Source organism: Pleurodeles waltl, chromosome 7 (genome assembly GCF_031143425.1).
Source record: "Pleurodeles waltl isolate 20211129_DDA chromosome 7, aPleWal1.hap1.20221129, whole genome shotgun sequence".
NCBI classification, from domain to species: domain Eukaryota; kingdom Metazoa; phylum Chordata; class Amphibia; order Caudata; family Salamandridae; genus Pleurodeles; species Pleurodeles waltl.
The window spans coordinates 434,822,819-434,841,028 of record NC_090446.1 but is presented as its reverse complement, the minus strand read 5'-3'; the positions used below and the strand labels follow the sequence as shown (position 1 = coordinate 434,841,028).

Genomic DNA, 18,210 nt, shown 5'->3' with positions numbered 1-18,210 from the left:
AACTGGACCTGGCACAAGGTGTAAGTACCTCAGGCACCCACTACAAGCCAGGGCAGCCTCCTACAGTCATGCAGCAAAGTTATGATCCTGGAGAAATGATTTATGTATGAGCTATCAACTGTGATTTACGACCTGTCTCCAAATTAGGATTTACAATCATAACGAAAGCAATGTGTGGCACTCAAAATGATTTATGACATTGTAATAATTTATGGCCTTGTCATTTTGATTTACGACTGAACAAGTGAGTGATGAGGTCAAAGGTTGTGTCGCAAGAGTCTATGCATGTAATAAAACTGCGGCCCAGTATTCCCACAACAGAATGCAAACACACTTGGCTGTTGTGAATTTGTTCATAAATGTATATGGGGAATTACAATAATTGGAGTGGGCCCAGTGTGGGGGTTATCAGTCACTGCAGCCCAACACCACAGAGCTGCGGCCGCCAGTAGTGGAAATCTCCATCAGAGTCGGTGAGTAAATACCAGAGAACAGAAAATCAAAATAAAAGACAGAACAATGGGGTCCCAACGTAGTCTACCTTGGTAGCCAAATATGGAAAGATAAGTCTTGAACAGGTAAGTACAAAAAAGTTGCTTTATTGTACAAAGGAGTCCACATTTGTCAATGCTCACTGCCCGGATATCTTCTACTGTCTGAATAGCCAGCTGTAGGGAATTCCTAGTAGAATTAGGCTAGAACAGAGAATCATAACTAAAAGAATACATGCAATTAAATGAATACAGTAATAAAATACAATGCCTAAGAAGAAGAACAAGTACAGTAGAAGCATGAGTACAAACAATGTCATCATCACTGTGGCCAATATGTCGCCAATAGTCAGTCCACAAGGCGCAATCCAACTACTCAGATGGAAATCACTATGAAAGTGACATAAAGGGCTGATGTGGTCATCTTCACAGAAATAACAGTAGGACATCATGCGTGTGGCTTGAAGCCTTAAAGAGAAGGCACTACATGAACAAAATTAGAACATATTTGTGCCCAAATCTCTCAGTGGACGAAACTACTCAAAAAGCAGAGATAGTCGACATTAGGATTGCTTTGTAAGGAACTGTTTCAACATTCACAACCCACCACCATTGCAATCTGGTGTAGTGGCCAAATGATGCCCCCTCCTGCAAAAATTGGTGATGGACACCTGAAACGTCAGTTGGTCACCTCTGACAAATACAGTGGAGTTAGGGTGAATGAGAGTCTGATCAGGAGCAATGGCCCAAGCATTGACGAGGTTGTAGGGGTTTGAGTACATCCCTAAATGCTGTGCTGAGGTGGCTGCCAGGTCTTGTTAGTTCTTGTAGTCTCAACGTCCTCCAACACAAGTAATATCAGTTAGGTTTACTCTTTTTGCAATGACATTTCCTCCTTTTATTTACAGGCTACTTGCACCATCTTGTTGTTTCCAGTATACAACAAGTATACAGTTTATGTCAAAGATTTTTTTAAATGGTTAAATGGAACATCACTATTAAAGGGAGGTCAGAGTGCATGTCAAATTTGTTGGTATTGTATTCATTCAAAACCAATAAACATTACACGAACGAATAGGAAATTACTTTTTGGGATATAACTCCCATTGAAACATATCATCAAACAGTTTGCCACAAGCCTGTTAGAGACTAACACATGTATAGGCTGTCAAATTACCTGCATTAACACAGAAATCGGCTGTAACTTCATATACAGATCGAAGCACAACAGCAAGCAAGCATCTTTACCTGAAAAATTATTTAGCTTTGTTTTGGATCATATTTATTTCTTGTGCCTAAATCCTTTAAAAAATAAATTAATTGTCTTGACCCTTTTCAATTAAGGGAACTTTCTCATAGGAATGGAACACATGCACTCCTAGTGGTTCCACTGTACTTCACTTAATAAATATCAAAAGGAACAAAGGATGATGTGTAATAGAGTCCCTTTCAAAACCGAAATCTCAGGGTTTTTATGGACGTTCCGTGGAATAACAATCAAAGGCGACACCATTCGGCCTGTATGAGAGACAAAGTTGGACATAACGTGTAGTACCTTTAGCGTCTCAGAAACAACCAATCACTGCAAATTACTGGCCGTTCATCACTTCTAACCATCACACTTATTTTGGTGAGCTGAGGCTGTTGTGTGCTTCTTTCCTGTTGCTCCTCACGAAGCGTAGCAAATTCACAATGGCAGCAGGTGTGATTCCAGGAACACGGCTAGCAGCACCAATCTGGGAAACATGGGACACCATCAGAATCGTCTTTGAAATAATTGCTCTGTCTACTTATAGTGTGAGTTACATTTTACAAGAAACCTCTAATATTAGCTACATAAAAATGGCTACACTACACTATCATGCATAAGTATAACAGCTTGTCCTACAAGTATAAGAGGTCTTACAAGTCCTACAAGTATAACAGCTCTCCACTGCCTGTGGTTGCTACTAAACACAGCATGTGCTGCAGTGCAAGGAGTGTTTGAAGATGGCGACATCAAGGTGCTAAATACACAAACGCTAACGTTTTGGGTGATTCCACTGCACACTTTGCAGAAATACATGGCGTGTTACTTGCCCTTCAGAAGCCTGATCCGTCAGTTCCAACAGTTACTGTGTCAAATTCAGCATTCTGTGTATCAAGCTACAATGTAGAGCTACACAGTGGCGCTTGAACAGATTCAAACCGGAAACAATGAAAAGTAAACAACTTTGGGGAGAGGTAGATGTTCTACGGGACAAACTTCCCTTAGTCCATGTAAAACAGACTATGGTACATAAAAGTGAAAAAATCCATACCAAGAGGAATTGTGCTGCAGTTAGCTGAAAACAAAGCAGTGCAGACCTTTAAAGTCGCTGCTGGAACTCTCTCTCAAACAAAGATTGACGCAGACATATGGGTAGCAATACAGGTACAACTGTAAGGAGAAAAAATACCTCAGTTTTCTTGCTAAATGTTCCTATTTTGCCACTACAAATAGCGTTCCTATAATTTTTACTAGGGGTAAGAAACAAAGATGTTTCAATGAGGAAGCTAGATTAGACCTAATTAGGGTAGCTCATGAGGAATTATCTTCTGCGGATGATTGCATTAGTGCAACTATATCAATGCTACAGCAGCAATAATGGTGGCCATATTTACCGAAATACTGATATGTGTAGTAATGCAATATTTGTCAATCTAAGACTGCCTTTACTATCTTTGATTCAGGGTAATTTTTCTTCACCATGTCAGCCCACTTCTGAGTGTTAATCAATATAAATATATATTGCTTTTGGTCGACTTCTGCTCTATTTTCCTTTGGGTCTGGCCACAAAAGATTGCCACTGCTCGAGGGCTCATGAAAGACTTGCAGTGTCTACTACAAACTGAATGAGTTCAAACCATTCTTTCAGACAACAGGCCTCCGTTCTCCCCTAAAGCGTTGATGGATGCTGTCTGCTCTGCGAATACCACTGCTGTACCTATACCCCTACTGTCTGCATAAAGCAGGGTTATACCATGGTCCAAAGGTTACCTTCACTGCCATGGTATTGGAAAAGGACTGACCTAGCTATATAGTTTTCATGGGGTTCAGAGAGTACTAAATAATTTTCCAGGAGGAGTATTAGGCAGTCATACCCCAAACAAATTATTCTTTGGAGTACAATTAAGCCCCAGGTATTGGTTTCCCTGGAAAGGTGGCAGAGTTGAAAACACCTGCTGCACCTTCCCACTTAAATCTATTAAATACTGTTGAGGAAACTGGAACTAAATTGCCCAACATGAAGACTGCTCCCACCAAAGAAGATAAAGTTACTAAAGCTGCTGAGGTGTGGCTCCCTCAGGTACGAGAGCAAGTTCAGAAATCAACCTTTGATATGCTACTATTTGGACTGTTGTACTGACCATTTGTTCCAGTTTTTGGGGTAAAAGGTACTCGAACAGGGATCTTGCCACCACTTCCTGATGAAAAACAGAACAGGAAGGTGTCAATCGATCACCTCAAAAAGTGCTATGTGTCTGATTCTGTTCAGCAGACCCCCATCAATACCAAAGTGCCTTGGGAGTAGATCAACACTGTAGGAAGCTGGCTCTGTATATACTATTCCAAAATGAGGTATGATGTGTACAGAGTCCAGGGGTTGCCCAGAGGCTTAAAAGAGGCTAAGGTAAATTATACTAATGCTCTCTTTTTTGGTAGTGTGTTCGAGAAGTTAGACTTATCATAGGGTAGTGCAAAGCATTTGTTGTACACAGTCAAGAAATTAGGCACACACTCAATGACTAACTCCAGGCCAATTGCTTTTATATAGCAAAAACATATTTTGATACTTTATTACTAGAACCAGAAGATCCATGTACTAGGTAGTAAGCATAAGTATCAAATGTACTTTGTTTGGTTTTTGAAGATAAAGCAGTTTACAAGTTAGTAACAATTTACTATTTCAAAAGTTGACAGTGCACTTTTTCACAGGAGTGAATAGAGTCCTGGGGGGAGAAGTGTTAGCAGATTTACGATTCCAGTCTTCGGGGGTAGAAGGTCAAAGTTTAGGCTGACCCCAAAAGTGCACCACCAGCAACACAGGGCTGGCTGGGTGCAGAGGTCAAAGTTGGAGTCATGATTGCCACAGAGTGGGGATGCTTGTTAGAAAGCAGATTGCAGGTAAGTACCCGCAGTTTCAGGACACAGGCCTGGGGAGTTTAAGTCAGCACTAGGGGGTGGGGAATACACACGTTCACACCAAAAACACACCCTCATGGCACAGGGACAGCCGGGTGAAGGGTGCAAACAGAGCTGGGCACCAAATGTTTCTCAATGGGGGGTCCCGGGGTCACAAAAGATGCTGCAGGCTGGGTCCAGGGGGTCAGTTCTGGGAAACCAAAGGCTGGACAGGCAGGAGAGGCGCCCGCTAGACATTACTTGACTGTTGGTCGGATTCTCCAAGGCCAGGGGGCTGCATGTGCAGGGGTCTCCTTGAGTGACAGAAATCTTTGTCAGTTCCGGTCATGGTCAGGGGGGTCCTCTGGATTCAGGCTGTAGGCATCATTGTGTTGGTGAGGAGGGGTCAACCCACGGTGGACTAGAGGTCGGAATTGCCTGGGGACCTTCTATGGACCGTTGGGCCACCTGGACTCAGGTTGTGTGCGTCAGGTGCAGAGTGGGCAGGGCTCGTGGATCCAGGGCAATTCTGGAGTTCTTTTTGGAGGTTTCTTCTGGACAGGGCCTCTGTCCTTGGGAGTTCTTCGTTTTCTGTTGAGCAGGCAGTCCTCTGGGGATTTGTAGAGATCGCTGGTCCTGCAGGATGTGTCGCCTTTTTTTAGCAGGGGTCTTTGAAGCTGCAGACAGGCCGGTAGGACTGGGGCCAAGTCAGCTGTCGTCTGGAATCTTCACTGCTGGGGTTGGCTTGGCAGTACTCCTTTTTTCCTTAAGGTTGCCAGGAATCTGGGGAGTAAGGTTCCAGGGTGCCCCTAAGTACTAGTTTTAGGGGCGCTACAGGGATCAGAGGGCAGTAGCCAGTGGACAATGGCTAAAGTCCCTGAGGGTGACTACACCCTTCCTATGCCCACTCCCTTTGGGGGCGGGGCACATTCCTATCCCTGCTGGTCCCTCTCCTCCAAAACAAGATGGAGGATCCTGCAAGGAGGTGGTCACTTCAGCTCTGTTCACCTTAGGGGTGGTCCTAGCTGCAGTGGTCACTCCTCCCTGTTTCACAGAATTTTCCCACCGGACCTGTCACTAAATTGAGGCCTGGTGCGGGGGCAGGCATCACCAATAGCTGGAATGCCCTGGGGCACTGTAACAGGAGGCCTGAGCCTTTGTGGCTAACCTCCAAGTGTTACATTTCCATCTGGGGAGAGGTGTGAAGCACTTCCACCAACAGCAGGCTTTGAGTCTCTCACCCCATGGGGTCAGAAACGTGTCTGTTAGTGGCAGGCTGGCACAGACTGGTCAGTCCGGCACTAAAACATTGGGTAAAATACAGGGGGCATCTCTAAGATGCCCTCTGGGTGCACTGTACAATACATCCAACACTGGCATTAGTATGGGTTTATTGTGCTGAGAAGTTTGATACCAAACTTCCTAGCCTACAAATCATCATGGAGCTGTGGAGTTCGTAATGACAAAATCCCAGCATATGTACTTAATATGGCCACACTGCACTTACAATGTCTAAGTATGGACTTAGATACTGCAGGGGCATATTGCTCATGCAGCTATGCCCTCACCTGTGGAATAGTGCACCCTGCCTTAGGGCTGTAAGTCCTGCCAAATGGGTGACTTACCTATGCCACAGGCAGTGGTTTGTGGGCATGACACCTAGAAGGGGTGCCATGTCGACTTTACTTTTTTCTTCCCACCAGCACACACAATCTGCAATGGCAGTGTGCATGTGTTTAGTTAGGGGTCCCTTAGGGTGGCACAATACATGCTGCAGCCTTTAGGGACCCTCCCTGGTCATAGAGCACTTGGTTTCACTGGTATATTTTATAAGGGACTTAGCTATTTGCCAGGGGTGTGCCAATTGTGGAACTAATGGTACAGTTTCGTGAAAGAACACTGGTGCCGGGGCCTGATTAGCAGGATCCCAGCACACACAAAGTCAAGTTAACATCAATACCAGGCAAAACGTGTGTAACCATGCCAAAAGGGGCACTTTCCTACAAACACATTATCTCTCTACCCTAGAAGAAATACCCTAATGAGACTACTGCCACACTGAAATCTTCCACCCCATTCCGGATATAGGTGAGTCTACTGTGTCTTCAGCTGCACACCAAGTAGAAACTTCAATGAGCAAACCTGATGCTGCAGTATCAACAAATGCAGTTTCTGCAATGATGGTTTATTATAAGCCACTGACAAAACCCACATCCACTGAAAGTATACCATTACACAAAATTGTTTTGTATGAGAATGATTGTGATACAGAATTTGAATGAATAGAAATAATGATCCATCTTCCAGTTAGTGTTACAGATGGCTTTTTGCTTGCTGAAGGTTTCATGACAGATTGCTATTGCAACTATGGTCATACATCTGAATTGCTACTGCAGTCGTATCCATTTTAATGTGGATTACAAAGATGGTCATAATTTTGCTTTTAGTAAATGGGTACTACAATCCTGGTAAAACAGTGCACAATGTGAAAGATGTGGCGCGAGCAGGTACACCGGAATGAGGAACCCCATCGCCACCAAGTCAAACTGAGGGAGAACCCTGCACCAATCCGGTGCCTGACGTCCGGAGACCCCAACACTCCCAAGCCCAGAAAGCAAGCTGGGTCTGGTGGCAGAGGTCAGCATAAGCAGGCAGGGTTACTGTGCCATGATCAGGCCTGCACTCAAGACAACCAGAGTAATATTATTCCCTCTTATGAACAGATCTCACAGCTGGTCCACTGGCTAACTGATGTGGACTATCACATCAGTTACGGGTAAATTCCAGGGCCTGTTGGGAGAGTGTCAGGCAGAGATCGGCTGGGTGTGGGGGTGAGCACAGTGTGATCTGGTGGTTGGTGATTAGGGCTCGATCAGCTGGCAATTTTGATGCAGCTTGCTGCTGCAAGCCTTGTTTCACAACGGGTCAGGAAAAGGTTGACCTGGCCAAACATGTTTACTGAAATTTTGAGCTTTGAAGTGCCCTAGGTTTGTCAGTAAATTACAAACTGTGATGGTGACAATGCAATAAACTATTATGCGTCAGCAGCATTAGTTGTACCAAGAGTCTTAGTGTTGGCCATAAACTCAAATGCTGCAAGCAGGAGGCTAAGGTCAGTTAGGAGCTCTTCTACAAACTCATAACTCGCATATAAGTTGGGGAGCAGATAAAGTAGGTATGAGAAATCGCAGTGCCCTTCTGCTGCAGGGACACTATAAAATTAAAAAAACAAAAGGCCACTGCAAATGACAAGGGAAGGACAATATGAAATCCTTAAACAGCAATTCAGTCACTAAGGAAAACTCCCAAGACACCCAAGCGCATACGAGGAATCAGGAAATACTATAAGCCCTCAACCACAGTGGAACTTGGGCCTGCTTTAGTATTTTAGACTCCTAAAAAGGAACTTTCAGCGAATACAGATAAGAGGATGAAACAGACAGATCAGGCTGAAGGGGTAGACTGTAATATTATGGAAGTCAACCTCTTAACGTCATTTGTGATTGCTCTACTGAAAGGAAACTATGTGTCAAACTAGCAAATTGACCAAAAAGTGGCAAGTCAGGTGGATTACATAAAGGAAAGGGAAGATGTACCTGTGCCCCTGGAAAATCTGCACAGGCTGCCATTATCTCCAAAGATAACAACAATCCAGGTACATTACAGTATTAAGCTATTAATCAAGCCTAATGAGCCAGAAAGCCAGCAAAGTCAGTACATAAATTCATGGCAAGTAAGCGCTATGTATCAACGTGAACATGACCTTGACCAACAAAGGTAGGGAATATTAGTTGAAAAGCAAGAGGCTACAAAAGTAACCTATGAAGCAAATACATTTACAAATATACCATCACCTCCTCCCAGCTGGGGAAATAATGAAGATGCATGGAGCCCTCTTTCAATAAATATAGAGGAAGAGGAAAAGTGGACTGCTAGCAATATAGAACAAAGGCAGCTGGTGGGCATATAAGGAGGAAATCAGTGAAATAGCAGTAACAGAAAGATCACCAGTGTCAATGGCAGCTTTCAAGGCTCGAACAACAACACTCACATTGGGTCCTCCAAAGCCAAGTGCAATTGAGGTCGCAAGTGAAAATCTACTGTTAGGGGAAGGGAATGTCAGCCGGTGGAACACAATGGAGAAAGTATTAACAGCAACAGGGCAAGCTGTACTGCGACAGGCAGACAAACTGGAAGTCGAGAGCTCAGCGCTAGATTCACTAGACAATTACACCACGACCACTGATTCTAAATTAGATAGCCCAGTGGTTCCCAACCTGTGGTCCGGGGGGACCCCTGGAGGATCCCACAGCCTCCTCAGGGGGTCCATGACTGCTTAGAAAATGTAATAATATTAACAGATTATGTCCCCAGCTTTTAGTAATGACTCACTGGGGGGGGGGGGGGTCCCTGGATTCCAATAATGAATCTGTGGGGGTCCCCAGGTTCCAGTACTGATGATGTGGTGGTCCACAGAACTCAAAACATTGGGAACCACTGAGATAGACAACCAATCAATTAATAATGCTAAAAAATCTGTTAAGGATAAAGAGGAGATGTGCTTCTGGGGTCCCCTGACGAAGAAGCTGTTTAGCTTCTCTATAATATTGACGACAATGACCCAAGATCTAAAGGGCAAAGCATAAAATCTCAGACCATAATGAAAAAATAACTGGAGAGGGGACAGTTGACTCCCTGTATAATACTCCAGAGAAGTAGTGACTGCAACTTCTAAGCCAGTTACCATGAACACTGGTCATCAAGAAGATCTAATCTCAGCTTCCCCTACTCAGGGAAACCAGGATGAGAAGCCCCCCCAAGGACACCCATACTATCCATGAAAAACAAACAAAATGCTGTGAAAGGTGCACAAAATACAGGGCCAATGCAATTCAAATAGGAAATGTTTTCCCCTTTTTAGACTCATCTAAGTATTGATACAACCCAAGATAATAACCTCAGTCATAGAGCAAGGAGCACTAGTGATTCGCCTTAGCTAACTCAACACTGAAGGCAATATAAATAAAAACCCCACCTCACCTCCTACTAGAGGAGGCCTTGCTGCCATGGAGACAAAGAAAAAAAAAAACAGATAAACTGGACTTGACAGAAAGGATGTAGAAGGTTGGAGAGCCGAAAAGGCTTTGGAAGCCAAAACCTTAATGGCAACACAAACAAAGCCAGGATCCACCGATACTGATACTACCTTAAAAGTGGCAAAACCTGAGTGGAATAATGGTGAGAAATTTAGAACAAAGGAATCTATGCCATCAAGAAACAGGGATGCTCGCATGAGGGTCAGATATGTAGTATCTAAGACCAAATACACAATGACAAATGAGTTCAACCAAAAGTAACCAGCAATATAGGGTGTATCATAAAGCGTCAAAAGACTCATCAGTGGTAAGAGGTAAAGTAGACCCAAATACCTCTGGCACTGTTAGAAATGGGGTTTCTGGTTGGCTAGGGTATGCACCTCGGCCAGGCAGAACTTACCAACTCTAGTAAGGGCAAGGGAGTTACACGTCCAAGATAACCCCTTCTCACCCCCTTGGTAGCTTGGCACGAGCAGTCAGGCATATCACAGAGGCAACGTGGAAATCGTTTGCAAAAACACACACAACACACGTGACGCAATATCCCCACCACAAAGGAAACACAACATCAGATTATATGAAAATATACTGTATTGTACACAACGCAATTATCAGACCAAACATCACATATCAGTACTATCCTGCTACCTTAGCAATTGTCAGAACGTTACACATTAGTTACTCTGCAAACTAGCAGTAGTCACACATAACACACAGGTTACTCAGTATTCTGCAACATAAGCAGTAGTCAGTAAACACATTATTACACCAAAGCACTTGTCATAAGAATATCATAAAATGCCCTTAGTAGGAACATTAGAAAACATATGGCAAGTTAGAAAAACATATTAGCAAGCATGTCCATAAAAGGAACATTTGTATATGCACACAAAAAACATCATAAAACAGGTAGGCAATATATATTAATTTGCAAAGTCTTTAGAAAGAACTTTAGATTATATATATGGATCCTTTTAGGGAGTACCTATTTTGTGACGGCACCTCCAGTGCCTATAGAATGATAATTGGGGCCCTCGGCGCTCCTCTGCGCAAAACGGGGGCCTCATGTGAGCACTGGGACCGAGAGGGGCGGCACACACCCTCTCAGTATTCCTGACGGGCCCCTCCTGGGACTCGTGATCACTGGGGGGCCCCCCTGGGCCTCCCCCGGCCCGAACGTGGGGGATAAGGTCACCCAATACTTTAGGGAAAGGAGTGGGGCGGCCTGCACCCCCTCCAATTTGCAATGGGCCCCTCCTGGGGCCCGTGATCTCTAGGGGTTCCCCCCTGGGCCTGCACCGTCCCTCCAATGCGGAGGGGGAACAACAACAATGCCCCGAAGGAAGGATGCAGCAGCCAGGCGGTGCGGGGAACCTCCGATGAGCTTCCCACCCCGCCTATCCTTGGGCTACACCAAAAGAGGATAGCGGGGACCTAACGAACCTCGGTCCCTCGTTGCGCTCCTCCTGGAGCGAGTGTTGAGCCTGCGGAAGGCTCACAACGGGCCGGGCCGGGCCCTGAGAATCCTGCCCGACCGGCAGGCGACTTCATTTTCTTTCCCTGGCCTGCGGCGGTGCAGGCCCTTAAGTCAGGGCCTTCTGGTGCACCGGGGGTGCTCCACAGAGCAGACCTGGTCCCGGGGGAACCGATAGGAGCACACTTGCTCCCGTCTTCTGCTTATTCAGTTTTCTTGTGCCCCGGTGGCACAAAGGGCAGCGCGACTCCGGCGCTGCATTAAACATGGCCCGGGTCGCGGCAGTGAAGCCCTTACAGCCAAATAAAGCACTTTTCAAGCACTATTAGTTCAAAGGAAGCAGCGCTGCCCCTGGCAGAGCGCTAAATTCATTATAGCTACAGCGCTTTCCAAAGCACTAAATCTGCCCCATCTTGAAGCACTCCTCGAGCTTCCTACTGTTGCAGGGGTCAGGGGCCACAGCACCCTGCCCCTGAGGGGCAGAAACTAAGAAACAGGCCCAGAGGAGAAGGGGCCTAGCAACAGGCCATCACACAGAGGATGCAAGCAGTGGGCAAGTCCTTTCAGTGACCACGCAGGTCACAGGTCAGCACAGCAGCAGCAGTCCATGGGGGTTCCTGGTGAGTCCTTTCAGCCTTTGGTGTCCAGTTCCAAGATGATTCCAAGAGTCTCCAAATTGTGGGGAAAATTCCCCTATACTTATACTCAGTCCTTACAATGTTTTGCAATGGTAGGGAGAGGAGGTTCCAGCCAGTTGCAACTGGTTCTGGGAGTGCCCCCCCTCTCTCGTTTCAGCACAGGCTCCAAACATCAGTGGGGGGTTAACAACCCTATTGTGTGAGGCCAGGGCACAGCCTTTACAAATGTAGGTGTGCCCGCCTCTCCCTTCTCTCAGCCCAGGAAGACTGTTCAGTATGCAGATGCACCTATGTGACATCTCCACCCCCCACCCTCCACCCTCCACCCTGTGTTCAGGCTGTCTGAAAAGGATGCACAAAGCACCAACTGTCACTCTGCCCAGACGTGGATTGAAGTCAAGCTGCAAAACACCAGAGTCATAAGCACAGATAAATGCGCACTTTCTAGAAGTGGCATTTCTGTGATAGTAATAAAAAATACACCCACACCAGTAAGCAGCATTTATTATCACTATCACATCCATACCAAACACGCCTACGCTACCCCTCATAATTCAGACAATACCCTTTACACATAAGGTAGGGCATTTCTAATGCAATCCTATGAGAAGGCAGCACTCACAGCAGTGGGACACCAAGTTAGGCTGTTTGTCACTACCAGGACAGGCCACGCAACCTGGCAAATGTCCTGCCTTTCTACATACATGGCACCCTGCCCATAGGGCTAGCTAGGGCGTACCTTAGAGGTGACCTAAATGTAGTAAAAGGGGAGTTCTGGGCCTGGCAAGTACATTTAGATGCCAGGTCCCTGTGGCAGAAAACGGCGCACACAGGCCCTGCGCTAGCAGGCCTGAGACAGGTTTGAAAGTCTACTTCAGTGGGTGGCGCAAGCAGCGCTGCAGGCCCACTAGTAGTATTTAATCTACAGGCCCTGGGTATAGAGATACCATTGTACAAGGGACTTATAGGTAAATTAAATATGCCAATTAGGTATAAGCCAATCATACCATCTTTAGATGGAAGAGCACCTGCACTTTAGCACTGGTCAGCAGTGATAAAGTGCTCAGAGTCCTAGAGCCAACAGCGAGAGGTCAGAAAAACCAGGAGGAAGGAGGCAAAAACACTGGGGATGACACTGCGTAAGGAAAAAAGTCCAACAGGCACAATTACAAGTTCAAATTTAGAGCTTCATCAAGGGCCAAGTAGGAGACAAGTCTCAACACACGTTTTGACACAGGACTACTCATAAGAGAGCAGGATTCCCGAAGATGGAAAACAATCAGGAGCACCACCTTTAACCAGAGTGCTGCAGAACAATTGAAAAATAAGAAAATCTCAAGAAGGAAAATGAAATCCAACATTCAAACACAGTGGCAAGTGGCACTTTAAAATTTTATCAAGAAGACAAATCATTTGGCAGCAAGGATGTCTTGAATAGGGGAACATAATTCAGCTGTGCCAAGCCCTGCCAGGCCTGAGTAACATATCCTCAAAGGATACTGAATAAGTGGCACTCAAGCCAGCAGTGGCGGGTGAACTTAATGAACAAGCACTAGTCACTTTTGTCAAAAAGCAGGTAAGTAAAGCAATAGAAGCATCTATTGGCTGGTTGGGGTTTACAAATAGCATATGTGATAAGAATAAAATATCCGCCCTATTTTTAACAATCAAATAAGTGTATGACAGGACTAGTACATCGAGTAGGGAAGCACTGTTATCTCGACTCTGGAAAAAGAAAAGGAGCGAAACAACAAGCCTATTGATATGGACCCAAGGTTCTTAATAGTCTGGACTAAATCTGGATCTCAAATGCCCATTTTCACCAGATTAGAATGTTTAACGTAATCCCCAATCTAGTCAGTGATCATGAGATACTGAAAAGGCTCCTAAAAATCAACAGGGCGATTTGAGAACAGCAAAAACTTCCAGAAAATCAAGCACAGGTGGAGCCCATAAAACGAGTTAAACAGTCAACAACAAATAGTGAACAGCACACACATGTCACACAAGAATATCTAGGCGAATATATAGAAAAACACAGGTAAAGTTAAAAAGTGTATTACAAGTAAAGGAAAACATAATGGGCTTCTTGTATTACAGACAGATGGCACCAATTTATATCCACCCTGCTGTGCTATTAGCAGAGACAGAGAAACCATGCCAAAGTCAATCAAGGCCTGAGCACTCGAGGGAAGGACATCAGGGCTCTGGAAAAGGTACATTAACTAGTCTCTCAGACACCAGAAGAATAAAAAAACGTTGAGAACGCAACAAAAGAGAAAGTAAAAGACATAAGGAGCAATTGCAGGATGTGCACCTGGGAAAGAAAGGTTAACAGAAAAAAGGCAATGGGTCAGGCTGCATGAAGCAGTAAAATAAACAAAAAACGGTAAATTCTGGTTTTTGGTAAACCAGCTGTTACCAAAGAAATCCCAATCAACATCCGTAAACATAACCACAGCCACCTGGGCCTCTTATATAAAAAGCTGTGTATATGGACAATACAAAAATAATACCAGATGTTAGAGAAACAAACACAGCGAGGAGTGATCGCAGGTAGTGCCATCGAGCTACTAATATCTTGACAACAGGTGGAAAATGTAATGAAGAACATGTGCTCCATATGGGCTCCCGGATCCAATGGCATTCCAGCCTTTAATTTTCAAATTAGCCATTAACAATGGTTGGAATCGATTTTACCCCCCTTTAAGAGCTGCCTGGACTGTGACAAAATACCTGACAGCTGGAGAGGGTCTCTGCTAGAACCAGTACACAAAAGGGATCTCAAAGCCTCCTGGAAAACGTCCGTCTCTTTGCACTCCTAGATGTAGATGGCAAATGTTTTGCGAGAATATTATCCCAGCAATTAGAACGGTGGGCAACAAAAAATAAGGGAGCTTATTCGGCTTACCGATGCCTCGGGCACGGCTTCATGCTAGCATCGCGGGCTTATCATGGCCTGCTATTGCCTTCACTTTTCTAGATTTCATTGATCTGTTTGGAGACTATATTTCAGGCATACCTTGCGTGGGACTCCCATTCTTTTTACCTACATTTTTGAAGCCTTGACAAAGTCTAGAAGACGAAACACGTGGTGGCTGTTGGCTGTTTTTCGGATTATTTTTCTCACATATGGTCTTTGACTTGCATATTGACCATACTTGTTCACTCGTCAATAAATGTTCATTTTCACCTATTCCCTGGACTTTGACTCTACTTGATTGACCACTTGGGTCAACCACATGGAACTTGTTTTGGTGTGCCCTGGCCTGCTGTTTATATATTTGATGTTCACTGATGATCGCCCAGTCAGTGATCTTGGACACCTATGGTTGGAGGTGCCAGGCCGGTATGGCACCCACTGGACATTGATTGCTCAATGTGCTTTAAGACTGATATAAGGACACTGCTTTGAAACCTGTGTTGATGTGCGAGCGCTGTGGCATCCTCCACCCTCTTCCCTTTTACTAGGCAACAAAAAATAAATCGGATCCCTGCATCACAAACACGATTCTGGAAAGGAAATTGTATTGAGGAAGATCTATTCACCCTCGCGTCCTTGACCGAAATTTTTTGTGGAAAGAACCACAATTCTATGCACCCTTCACTGACTTCACTACGGCCCTCAATAGTGTAGATCGAGGCAGGCCATGGCATAAATTAGCTAAATGGTGTACTCCATCCTCCCTTCTAAAAGAGATGAGCTGCCTCTACACAGATACCTGGGTGAAAAAACAGTATCCTCCAAATGGGCTACAATGGAAAAGATTCAGACAAATGTAGGCTTAAAGCAAGGGTGCATTTTGGCCCCACTATTTTCAGTCTTTATTTAGCAGATATAAATAATGTACGTAAAACTGCTAGAGCCTTTCCTCCAACGCTAGCTGGTACAAAAATTCAAGTATTACAACATGCACGGACTCCAAAGAACGCGCCTGTTTCTTACTGTAACTGAAATAACATAAAAATTAACAGTTTAAAATCTAAAATAATAGTTTTTGGCTACAAAGTAATCAAGAAGGGCATATGGCAGATGGAAAACGAAATAACGGAGAGGGTAAAATCATATAAATATCTTAGTATTTGAATAAGTGAAAGAGCACACTTTGAAACTCATTTGAACCCGTTAAAGGGCACGGGTTCTACACTGTAATTATTCATTTCAAAAAGTGTTACAAAAAAATTTAACAGGTTCAGATAAGACGGCAATATGCAAGGTGGTTGGAAGCAAAATATTGCCGACACTAACATCTGGAATGATTGTGTTTAGAAATAAGCTGAGTAAATGGTGGCACAGCGCCCCATGTAGGTGTTACAGACGTCTTTTTAATTTGCCTGATTCCATGGCCTGAGCCCAAATCCGCCTCAAATTCAATCTAACAAGGCACGATTTGACACTCAATGCTGGATTTTCAGCATACTGCATGAAGTTAAATGTAGCCGGAACTGTTTTTTAAAACATCTATTTTGGGAAAGCAGAACAGAAGGACTAGTCCCATTGGAACAAATATTTTGATGAGTTGATTCAAAATCTGGAGGCTGGGGAACTAAGGGAAAGCACTATATACAATAAACATGCCAGGATTTATCGGAACTGAGCAAAAAAGCACGTGCAAAATTGGCAGAAAATCTTTGCGACCCTCCAAGTTGCCCAGCATATTTAAGACAACTACTCTCCCTTGATGCAAAAAGATAACTGGTATGGCTGTTTTGTGGACTTGTACCATTAAAGGCATATCGCTATTGGAGATTAAATGAATCAGCAATCTTGGTCATTTTTGCACACTGCGCTGCTTAGCACCAGAGCTGCTTATTCAAGTGACAGAACTCTGGGTCCATGTTCTTACTTCTCTTCATGCGATGGACTTTTTTAGGTTGCTTGAGAGGTAAAGGGGAGTTAAACTCTATTTTACAATTTAATCTGCAGCACAACCCATTTGGTTACATGTTAAATACCAAAAGGTGCTAGGTAAAGTTAAAAAGTGTATTACAAGTAAAGGAACAAACTAATATAATGAATCTCAAAAACTTGCTTTATAAGTATGAAATTACCAAAGGCTAAGTAAAGCACTGAATGTGATTAAATTATAGAAGCATAAGGCATACAAGAATTTCAGTCGAGGCAATGCAAAATATGAGAAACCGAATCACTGGATAAATCTGTTTTAATCTAATTACCCTGAACTAAACTAAAAGGAAGCCCCTAATTGGTTCTTGGGAAATAAAGTTTCAGCATGGCAGAGACTTCTGTAGAAGTTCTGATGGAGAGGTGTTGCATGGCATATAGCCAAACAAAAGAATATGGATAGAGAACTCTGCCCCTCTCCAGCTATCTAGGAAATCTGCCCTCCACTGCCTGCCATAATACCAAGTAAAGCTATACAACCTTCAAGAAATTCACATAATCAACAGCAGTAGTCCAACTTCCTTACAGTTGAAGCTGCAGCTCCCCTCAGGTCTCTTCCCACGGATTTGACATCAGGACGACATTGGAAGTCTCCCAGCGCCCAGTACACAAACGGAAGTCTTTTCTTCTTCGTTTATTTGGAGCTTCCTTGACCTTGCTAAAATAGCCTCTCGGACCGCACTATGTCTAATACACAATATGCCTTTTACTAACTGTAAAATCACACAAACGAACCTGCAAAAGAAAGAACGTTGCAACGCAAGCAAAACCCCAAGTTGAAGGTTAATGCACATTTGAGATACATGATTATAAATGCATCTTGTAATTATAAATGAGAGTGACATAGTTTCAATGAAGCAATATAAATCAAAATACATAGATATAAAAGTGAACGTTTACTACAATTTGGCATGTTATAGTCAAACATTAGAAGACATGGATATATGAATCTCTACCGTGAATGCACCTTCAACAATATAATTTGGATGCTCCACTTTACATTAGTAACGTTAAGGCACACAATATATGCTGTCAATTACATTGTCAAGTTACTACTATAACATATAAAGGTATGGCCAAAAATACCCGCTACCAACCCCCCATCTGATGACGAATCAAGTCATCACAATGATGCTAAAATCTGATTAGACGGACCAGTTAACACTTTATAGTTTTCATAATTTTCCATCTAGACTCCTCCAGACGCTTCACGTCATCATAACATCTGCACTGATTATCTTCTAACTCAACAACTGCTCTCTTTTCATTCCTTGTTTAACTTTCATCCCCTGGTAAACACTAAGGCCCTCATTACAACCCTGGCGGTCGGTGTTAAAGTGGCAGTAATACCGCCAACAGGCTGGCGGTAGAAACAATGGGATTTGGACCCTGGCGGTTACCGCCATCCAACACCGCCACTTTAACACACCGACCAGGATGGTAACGGCCGCTGGGCTGGAG

The 18,210-nt window shown here is 44.1% G+C and overlaps 1 protein-coding gene across 11 annotated transcripts in view; it reads right to left on the bottom strand.

Moving 5' to 3' along the window:
- Positions 1–583: 583 nt before the first annotated feature.
- MTO1 (mitochondrial tRNA translation optimization 1) overlaps positions 584–18,210 on the bottom strand; it is a 1,525,874-nt gene continuing 1,508,247 nt past the window's right edge. For 7 of the 11 annotated variants that reach the window (XR_011205509.1, XR_011205508.1, XM_069243966.1 and 4 more), the window contains one exon: positions 584–2,227. Coding sequence is in view for 9 of the 11 variants with exons in the window: in XM_069243966.1 (XP_069100067.1) it covers positions 2,114–2,227 (114 nt within the window). In the remaining 2 variants the exon portion in view is untranslated. The remainder of the gene's footprint in view (positions 2,228–18,210) is intronic. The other 4 variants (XM_069243962.1, XM_069243960.1, XM_069243968.1 and 1 more) reach the window with 1 other exon arrangement.